The 10,146-nt window shown below is 42.8% G+C and overlaps 1 protein-coding gene across 1 annotated transcript; it reads right to left on the bottom strand.

Moving 5' to 3' along the window:
• Positions 1–6,427: 6,427 nt before the first annotated feature.
• LOC129924377 (uncharacterized) lies at positions 6,428–9,026 on the bottom strand. Its single transcript, XM_056018588.1, has 2 exons — positions 7,172–9,026; positions 6,428–6,573 (listed from the first exon to the last, which is right to left on the bottom strand). The coding sequence occupies exons 1-2, from the start codon at positions 9,024–9,026 to the stop codon at positions 6,428–6,430; spliced, it is 2,001 nt and encodes a 666-aa protein (XP_055874563.1).
• Between the last annotated feature and the right edge of the window lie 1,120 nt (positions 9,027–10,146).

Genomic DNA, 10,146 nt, shown 5'->3' with positions numbered 1-10,146 from the left:
CAATTATTTTTGTTTAGCACCACTTCAGGCATTTAGTTTTCTCAATACTATGTGATACTATCACTTATCAGGACCAGTTGGGAAAATGAGGTGGGGGGGAGAAAGAAAGGGGTTTTTGTGAGAATTTTACCGTAATCAGTTTTTAAAAGCTATTATATATTTTAAAAAAAAGGGGGGGGGGGGAGACCTGAATTCGAACTCATGGCTCATGCCTCCTCAAGCCGACATACTAACCACTCTGTTGGTGCGGTGCTTATGCTGATGAAGATTGTATAGTTATGCATTCTTTCTTTCCAACTTATTTTAAATTGGCTACCTATAAAGGGGACTAATTCAGCTTACACCACCACTTCGGTCAAGTCCTACTTCTTTTCCTTGTTCGAGATATCAAACCAAATAATTAGCAATACTTAATTGACTAGTTGGTTATAATTTTTTTATTGATTCTTGATTCTTGATTCTTCTGTTGCCAGGTAAAATAAATATTTGTGCAAAATTTCAGCTTGATCCAAGATTGGGTATCGAGAACGTGTACAAACTTTTTACAAGACAGACAGACAGACAGAGTTAATATAAGCTTTAAATGCTTAACATAGTTCACATATAATTCTATAGAAAAAGATTTTTAGTCTTTGAGGCGTGCTTAATAGAACAGTGAGAATTATAACAAACGAATATTCACATTTGACTAGAGTAACACCTTTAGTAAAATCACTAAATTTAGAAAGCCTTCAGGACAGAAGGCTCAAAAGTAAAGTAGCAATCATACATAAAACACTGAACCATAATCTTCAAATACAAAAACAAAATTTAATAAAATACTCTGAAAGACACAAAGATAAAGGCACATTCCTCGTCCCATATGCTAGGACAAATTTGTACAAATACTCCTTCTTCCCTAGTGCTATTAGAATATGGAATGGGTTGCCTGAGCTAGCCAGGAAAACCAGTGACTTGGCAGAATTTAAGTCATTTGTAAATATGCATGACTAAATGCATGACACGTAGGACGTCATCATCTTCTTTTTTGAAGTAACGTCTGTATTATATAAGATAAGACCCTTTAATTCTAAATTTGTAGTGAGATAAGCCAATTTTCAGCTAAGAAAAGAATACATATCAACAGTTGTGTTGATGGAACAGATCTTGAAAATAACTTTTTAGATGCTATTCGGGAGCCACTGCATAAGTTGTATGATGGAATTTTAAGATAGTTCATTTGGCAGTTTAGACCCCCCAATCCCTAAAGAATATAAAATATATAAAACTTGTATTCATAAAGAGTGATCGCTGTATCTTTATTCTTGTCTGTCTTGGTTGATTGTTTGCTTGATAAACTTCCGGTGGTCACCTTAATGGACACTGTAAAAGAGATTAAAATGCCACTGGTGTAATTTCTTTATATTTCTTCATTCATGCTCTAGTTTGGTTTCATGACCTTCCACTGGTCATCGCAGTGGTCATTGCGATAAGTCATCTTTGACCTCACATGCCATGAGTGACCAACGGATAATCTCTAGTGCGTGCCACGGACTGTTTGTCCGAATTTGTATATATACGTTTTGACAGCTGGTCAGCTCGTGGCCAGCGCACCATCTCTAAGGGTGAAATACTGCAGCCAGATAATCCTGGAGATTGGTCAACTTATAATGACTGTCCGGCGATAGTTTTGAGCCACTGAAGTATTTTGTTGACCACATCGGTGCAGAACGATGGATACAAGAGGGGCAGATAACAGACGGCGGTTATCTCGGAGATGATACTGTTATCTAGAATGGTTGTGGAGATGGTCACTAGGTCTATAATCAAGACTCTATACTGTCAAGATGAAATAGTTTTCATTGCTCTTTAAGTCATTATCGTGGAAGAACATGTCTTTCAACATTTCTCAACATCCGGTACGCTTAATTGTGGGGAGTAGGGGGGCATAAAATGCCCCTTTCAGACCTTGCGATCTATTGGGCAGATGATGTTAAGGTCATCTGTTTCTTTGGCCAACGGTTAACGGGCAGGGTGTCATCTGACCAGCACAACGACCAACCGCCTTTACTTTCCCCAACTTAAGTCAGGTACCCATTAGAGTTGGGTGGACTCAGGGACGCCCTAAAAATCCCAATATTGACAATCCCAGTCTTTATCGAGATTCGAACCCAGGACCCCAGTTTCGGAAGTCAAGCGCTTAACCACTCAGCCACCGTAAAAGAGAGGGAGGGGGCAAGGAGGACCAGAATGAGTTTATCGGCTAACTGAAAATAAATATAGGCAAGTGTTGACAACGCTTATACAAATGTTTAAACTAGAATTGTGTTCACATCTTATCTTATCATTGGAGATTAACAATAAGATTATTATGAACTTTGCATATGTATGTGTTAATTTTGTACAGAGTGGCCCGAATTATGGTCCGCGGACTATTTCCGTCGAGTGACTCAGTGCTATCTATCTTATGATTGGAGATTAACAATAAGATTATTATGAACTTTGCATATGCATGTGTTAATGTTGTACAGTGTGGCCCGAACTATGGTCCGCGGACTATTTCCGTCCCGTGACTCAGTGCTATCTTTCCAGTTGAAACTTTTTTCCTCAGTGCATATAGAAGCCGTCCAAGGTGGAAATGGTCAGTGTTCATAAGGTTTTTATTTCAGGAATGTCTATTGGAAAAAAAAAGTTGTAACCAAGCAATAGGAAAATAAAAATTGTTTTTACAACGCTTCTATCAACTCACTCTGTCTGTCTGTCCGTCTGGTAAAAAGTTTGTACACGTTATTTCTCCCACAGCCAATACACGGATTATGCTGAAATTTGCACAATTATTTCTTTCAGGTGACAAACAAGAGTCAATTTTTTTTTCAAAAAATTTCATCAATTAGTTTATTAACTATTGGTAATTATTTTTTTTTTGTTACCTAGAACATGGGAAAGAAATCGTACTGGACAGATGTGGTGGTATAAGTTGAATTAGTTCCCTTGAGGACTCGAGCCCTGAGTGAACTTTTTTTTTATACATTAACACACAAAAAAAAAACGATCAGGTAAACATTCACCAAGATACCGTGTTAGGATCATAGCGCCCCGGGTACGCTGTTCTGCCTCATCGTGGCACCCGGTGGGGAGGGGGGGGGAACGGTTACTTGAGGAAGTGATTAGGCTAAATGAATAGCAAAACAAAACTCCTGTGGGAGTGTCCAAGGGAATGCGAGAGTTTTCCCATTTCATGGTGTGGAGTTGAAAGAGAGCTAACGAGGGTGTCGTGTGGCCAGCACAAAGACCAGCCGCATTTACTTTTCCCCACCGTCAGTTACTCATTCAGAGGCGCCCCAGAGATTCCGAAATTTAAAATCCCAGTCTTTACAGGGACCCCCTCGGTTCGGAAGCCAAGTGCTTTACCACTCAACCACTGCTTCTAAACATTGGATTTAAAGAACAACATTATTATAGCAGTCATGTACTAGATCAGGGGTTCTCAACCTGTGGGTCGCGACCACCTTGGAGGTCGATTGACGATTTGCCAGGGGTAGCCTAAGACCATCGAAAATATGGATTGTTATTGTCTACTCTTCTATTGCTGTATATGTGTGTTTGGGGGGGGGGGGGGGTAGCGGCAGAGTGGGTGATTGTAAAAAGGGGTCACCGAGCTTCAAAGGTTGAGAACCGCTGTACTAGATGAAGCACATGAAGACAGTAGTACATTGAGAGATTACTCGGAAAATCATTCCGGTACCTATACCATCATTCGTTCCTGCCATCCACTCCGTTCCTCTTGTCGTGTGTGTCTCCTCATCAGTAACTCCACTAAGCCCTCATCTCACCAAGTCAGTACACATGTACCCCCCCCCTTCCCCCCGCGGCCAACCACCATTAAAAGAGATGGTTTCGGACAAGATGTTTAAGCCTGTCTGGCACAGTGACTGATAACTTGCGTCATGGGCACTGACCATTGGTCATGTAAAAAAAAAAACAACAAGAATACAGAACGTTCGCTTTCAGACCAGCGGTCAAGGGAGACAGAGACGTATGACCACTGGCTCCAAGCAAACCATGTTATTAAATTCGTATCTCGTTTTTATGTGCCCTTTTACTTTCCGACTACCAGAATTCCAGACAAAAGGAAGAAGTAAAAATAATAGTCCTATCAATGTATATTATTATTTTTACATATTTTAAAAATATTCATTTATTTATCACTATTAGTTTGTTACATTTCTATTTGTTTAAATTAATTTTCTTTCTTTAGCGTGTAAACCCTAGCCCACCTAGAAAGTGCTAAAATTGAGCGAAAGCAACCAGGATAGAGATGGCCTGTGGGACAGCCACCCCAATCCACAATGCTGAGGTGTGCCCAGCGCGCCATTCTTAATCACCGTCAGCACATTATACACCTACGCGTGGCCTGGTTATGTCAAGCGCCCAGGGCTCCGCGGACCAAGGCCGATTCTGAACCTTAAACAGATCGTCTGCCTCTGCACCTTGAACAAATCGTCTGCCTCTGCACCTTGAACAAATCGTCTGCCTCTGCACCTTGAACAGATCGTCTGCCTCTGCACCTTGAACAAATCGTCTGCCTCTGCACATTGAACAGATCGTCTGCCTCTGCACCTTGAACAGATCGTCTGCCTCTGCACCTTGAACAGATCGTCTGCCCCTGCATCTTGAACAAATCGTCTGCCTCTGCACCTTTAACAGATCGTCTGCCTCTGCAACCTGAACAAATCGTCTGCCTCTGCACCTTGAACAGATCGTCTGCATTTGCACCTTGAACAGATCGTCTGCCTCTGCACCTTGAACAGATCGTCTGCCCCTGCATCTTGAACAAATCGTCTGCCTCTGCACCTTTAACAGATCGTCTGCCTCTGCAACCTGAACAAATCGTCTGCCTTTGCACCTTGAACAAATCGTCTGCCTCTGCAACTTGAACAAATCGTCTGCCTCTGCACCTTGAACAAATCGTCTGCCTCTGCACCTTGAACAGATCATCTGCCCATGCACCTTGAACAGATCGTCTTCCTCTGCACCTTGAACAAATCGTCTGCCTCTGCAACTTGAACAAATCGTCTGCTCTGCACCTTGAACAGATCATCTGCCCATGCACCTTGAACAGATCGTCTTCCTCTGCACCTTTAACAGATCGTCTGCCTCTGCAACTTGAACAAATCGTCTGCCTCTGCACCTTGAACAAATCGTCTGCCTCTGCACCTTGAACAAATCGTCTGCCTCTGCACCTTGAACAAATCGTCTGCCTCTGCAACTTGAACAAATCGTCTGCCCATGCACCTTGAACAGATCGTCTGCCTCTGCAACTTGAACAAATCGTCTGCCTCTGCACCTTGAACAGATCGTCTGCCTCTGCACCTTGAACAAATCGTCTGCCTCTGCACATTGAACAGATCGTCTGCCTCTGCACCTTGAACAGATCGTCTGCCTCTGCACCTTGAACAGATCGTCTGCCTCTGCATCTTGAACAAATCGTCTGCCTCTGCACCTTTAACAGATCGTCTGCCTCTGCAACCTGAACAAATCGTCTGCCTCTGCACCTTGAACAGATCGTCTGCATTTGCACCTTGAACAGATCGTCTGCCTCTGCACCTTGAACAGATCGTCTGCCCCTGCATCTTGAACAAATCGTCTGCCTCTGCACCTTTAACAGATCGTCTGCCTCTGCAACCTGAACAAATCGTCTGCCTCTGCACCTTGAACAAATCGTCTGCCTCTGCAACTTGAACAAATCGTCTGCCTCTGCACCTTGAACTAATCGTCTGCCTCTGCACCTTGAACAGATCATCTGCCCATGCACCTTGAACAGATCGTCTTCCTCTGCACCTTGAACAAATCGTCTGCCTCTGCAACTTGAACAAATCGTCTGCTCTGCACCTTGAACAAATCGTCTGCCCATGCACCTTGAAAAGATCATCTGCCCATGCACCTTGAACAGATCGTCTGCCTCTGCAACTTGAACAAATCGTCTGCCTCTGCAACTTGAACAAATCGTCTGCCTCTGCACCTTGAACAGATCGTCTGCCTCTGCACCTTGAACAGATTGTCTGCCTCTGCACCTTGAACAAATCGTCTGCCTCTGCACCTTGAACAGATCGTCTGCCCATGCACCTTGAACAGATCGTCTGCCTCTGCACCTTGAACAAATCGTCTGCCTCTGCAACCTGAACAAATCGTCTGCCTCTGCAACTTGAACAAATCGTCTGCCTCTGCACCTTGAACAAATCGTCTGCCTCTGCAACTTGAACAAATCGTCTGCCTCTGCACCTTGAACAAATCGTCTTCCTCTGCACCTTGAACAGATCATCTGCCCATGCACCTTGAACAGATCGTCTGCCTCTGCACCTTGAACAAATCGTCTGCCTCTGCACCTTGAACAAATCGTCTGCCTCTGCACCTTGAACAAATCGTCTGCCTCTGCACCTTGAACAGATCATCTGCCCATGCACCTTGAACAGATCGTCTTCCTCTGCACCTTTAACAGATCGTCTGCCTCTGTAACTTGAACAAATCGTCTGCCTCTGCACCTTGAACAGATCGTCTGCCTCTGCACCTTGAACAGATCGTCTGCCTCTGTACCTGTAATGAAATGATAACGACTAGAATACCAATAATATGGCTTTATTCGACAAAATTAGACTACAGTAAACAGTGAATGAAACCAGCACGTCTAGCATACCACTGATGCAGTCTATACACACACACACACTGGACATGAAACACAACAATGGCCATGACCTTCAGACTCGCTGGACGCACGCTGAAAATCAACTCAGTTACACTACAATCACCCCGCCTAAAAGTTATAGGAACATAAACATGTAAATAATAGTGAAGGACAGCGATATAAGAGGCCTTAGTATCCCTACAAAATACTTACAGATTTACTCTATTGAAAAGCATTGTATAACTATAAACAAACACGTTATACACTATAAAATTATCAGTCCCTTATGCATACAAATATTAAGACCAGTTGTCTTGAATAATAATGTAATAAGTAATACAATATAAAAAGTCTAACTAGAAAAGCTATACACTATAAAATGATCAGTTCAAAGTGTGTCATATTAAGCCTACAATTACTGAGTTAGAACTTGTGATATGAAAAAATAATTAAATAAATGTTAGACCTTATAATTAGGTCTGCTTGTTCTTGGTCTTAGGTTATATCTACCAGGACCAATACTGCCGTCGCTTGGAGTTGGTGACATCGAAGGCTCTCTAACAGGAGACTCAGCCCCTGCATTTACTTCTTCTTGATGTCCATTTTCCCCTTGTTGTACAAATGTGTTAGGAGCAGCCATTGGTTCTATAGTCACATGGTCAGTAGGCACCTGCATCTGTGTTATAGGGTTTGTCTCCGGCTCAAATTCTTCATGTTCCATATGTTGATACACCTCTGATTCTCCCTCTCTTGGAACGGGGGCCAAATGTCGCAATGACACTGTTTCTTCTCTTCCATCAGGAAGTCTTACAATGGCATACTGTGGGTTGCATGTAATTAAGTCCACAGCTATTGTACCATCGTCATATTTTGATGCACGGACTCCCTTTTTTAACAACACTTTTCCTGGTTGAGCTAACCATGTCGGGAGTGATTTGCCGAAGGTGGACCTGCGATAGAACTTGAATATTCTCTCGTGAGGTGTCTCGTTTGTAGCGGTACAGAGCAGAGAACGAAGAGAGTGCAGGGCTTGGTTTAACGCCTGCTCCCATTTGGAAACCGGGAGTCCTTGAGTTTTTAAGGCCAGAGTTATAGCTTTCCATAATGACCCGTTTAGCCTTTCTACTTGAGAGTTCCCTCTGGGATTATAAGGGGTCGTCCTGCTTGTGGCCACCCCTCTCTCGTGTGAAAATTCCTGCACCTTTCTTGACATGAATGAGGTACCTCTATCAGAGTGTACATAGTCAGGCATTCCGAATAGTCCAAATAAATTATCTAGACATCTGATTACTGTTGAAGCCGACATATCAGAACAGGCGTATGCAAACGGGAATCTTGAAAATTCGTCAACTATAGTTAGCAGGTATGTGTTCCGAGATGTAGAAGGGAGCGGTCCTTTGAAGTCCATACTTAGTCTCTGGAAAGGTTGCATCGCCTTAATTAGAGTTCCATTAGAATTACTGAAATATCTGGGTTTTACTTCGGCACAGATTCTGCATTGGTTGACAACCAGCCTAACATCTTCACAAGAGAAAGGTAAGTTTTTCGCTCGCACTAAATGCCATAGTCTTGTTACTCCCGGATGACACAGAGAGTCATGGAGCAGTTTCAATTCATTTCGACTCATAGCTGACACACACCCGTTTCTAGAAAACGTATCAGCCGCTACATTGTGTTTGCCTGGTCTATACAAGACATCGTAGTGGAAACACCTCAGTTCCAGTCTCCACCTTTGAATTTTCTCATTCTTTATTTTCCCTTTGCTCTGTTTGTCATACATGAAGGCCACAGAGCGTTGATCCGTGACAAGGGTAAAGCGATTTCCTACTAAGTAGTGGTGCCATTTCCTTAAAGATTCTACAATGGCATAAGCTTCTTTTTCTATAGCTGAGTGCCGCCTTTCACTTTTCGAGAGTGTTCTTGAAAAGAACGCCACGGGGCGGCCATCCTGGTTGAGGGTGGCAGCTATTGCAACATCCGAAGCGTCTGTTTCAACCGTCAGAGGTCGAGTATAGTCGATGGTGAAGATGGCAGCTTTCTCCAGCTCCTGCTTTAATTCGTTAAGGGCTGTCTTTACTGTTTCTGAAAGAGGGAACGACGTGTTATTTGCCAAAACATTTATTTTGTTAGAAAAATTTGGGATCCACTGTGAGTAGTACGCCAACATGCCCACGATCCGTTTTTGTGAGCGCATATCATGAGGGGGAGGAAGGTTTCTTAAAGCCTGGAATCTTTCAGGGTCTGGCTTGAGAAGGCCTTTAGAAATTTCGTATCCCAATAGGCAAACTTTGTCAGTGGCTATCGTACTTTTGTCTTCATTAAATGTGATCCCATACTTTCTGGAAGCATCTAGAAATCTTTGCATATTCTCATCGTGCGACTCTTGATCATGACCACATACTGTTACATTGTCCACGTATGCAAAGGTGTCCTGCAACTTTCCATTCTCAATAATTTAATTTATTGTTCTCTCGAAGCATGCAACTCCGTTGGTAACACCGAAAGGGATGCGACAAAACTGGTAGAGTTTGCCACATGCCTCAAATGCAGTAAACGGTCTTTCCTCAGTCTTGATTGGTATTTGATGGTAGGCACTTTTGAGGTCTAGAGTACTAAAAACGGAATAGTTGGATATCCGTTCTACCAGTTCATCGACTCGGGGCATTGGGTATGCATCCAGTAAGGTGAAGCGATTTATTGTTTGACTGTAATCAATGACCATCCTTCTTTTATGTCTCTCGTTTGTTGTCACAAGCACCTGTGCTCTCCAGAGAGACTTTGAAGGTTCAATGATTTTGTCCGAGAGGAGTTTTCTAACTTCAGACTCAATAAATTTGTTATCACCTATTGAGTGCTTTCGGGACTTAGTAGCCACTGGTCTGCAGTCAGGAGTTAGATTACTGAATAGGCTCGGTGTTTCAACTCGTGCTGCTTTAAGACCACAGATGTGTAGAGGATTGCGTTTTCCTCTGTACGGTATGGTCAATTCCTTATGAAGACTTATAAAGTCTACACCAAGGATTACATCCGAGCACAATCCAGCAAGTAGAGAAAGTTTGACCTTTTTGTAGTGTTCTCCCTTGTACTGGACATCGGCAAATGTATGTCCTAATGTCTTTTCAGAAAGATGTGTAGTGGCCATGAATATTCTGTTTGTAGACGGACGTACTGGCCATTTATTTCTCTTGACGATGGCTTCTGATATGTAGCTTTCACAGACTGTGTAAGCCCAGAGAAATGCGTTGATGACAAGGTACATGGAGTTATCACACTGGTCAGTGATATTTTGCTGTCAGCTTTGTTGGCTGTTGTTTTACTTGATTTACAAACAGTTTGGAAGTGTCCCTTTTTACCGCACTGATGACATAATGCATTTCGAGCAGGGCATTCAGTTCTAGAGTGTCTCCTCCTACCACAAAAGTAGCATAGCGACTTAATGGCATTTAATTCCTGGTCTTCATTAGAAATGTATGTTTCTAGATGGG

The sequence above is a fragment of the Biomphalaria glabrata genome, chromosome 2 (assembly GCF_947242115.1).
Source record: "Biomphalaria glabrata chromosome 2, xgBioGlab47.1, whole genome shotgun sequence".
Classification (NCBI taxonomy): Eukaryota; Metazoa; Mollusca; class Gastropoda; family Planorbidae; genus Biomphalaria; species Biomphalaria glabrata.
Note: the sequence above shows the minus strand (reverse complement) of the source record. Positions and strands in the feature narration are given on the sequence as shown.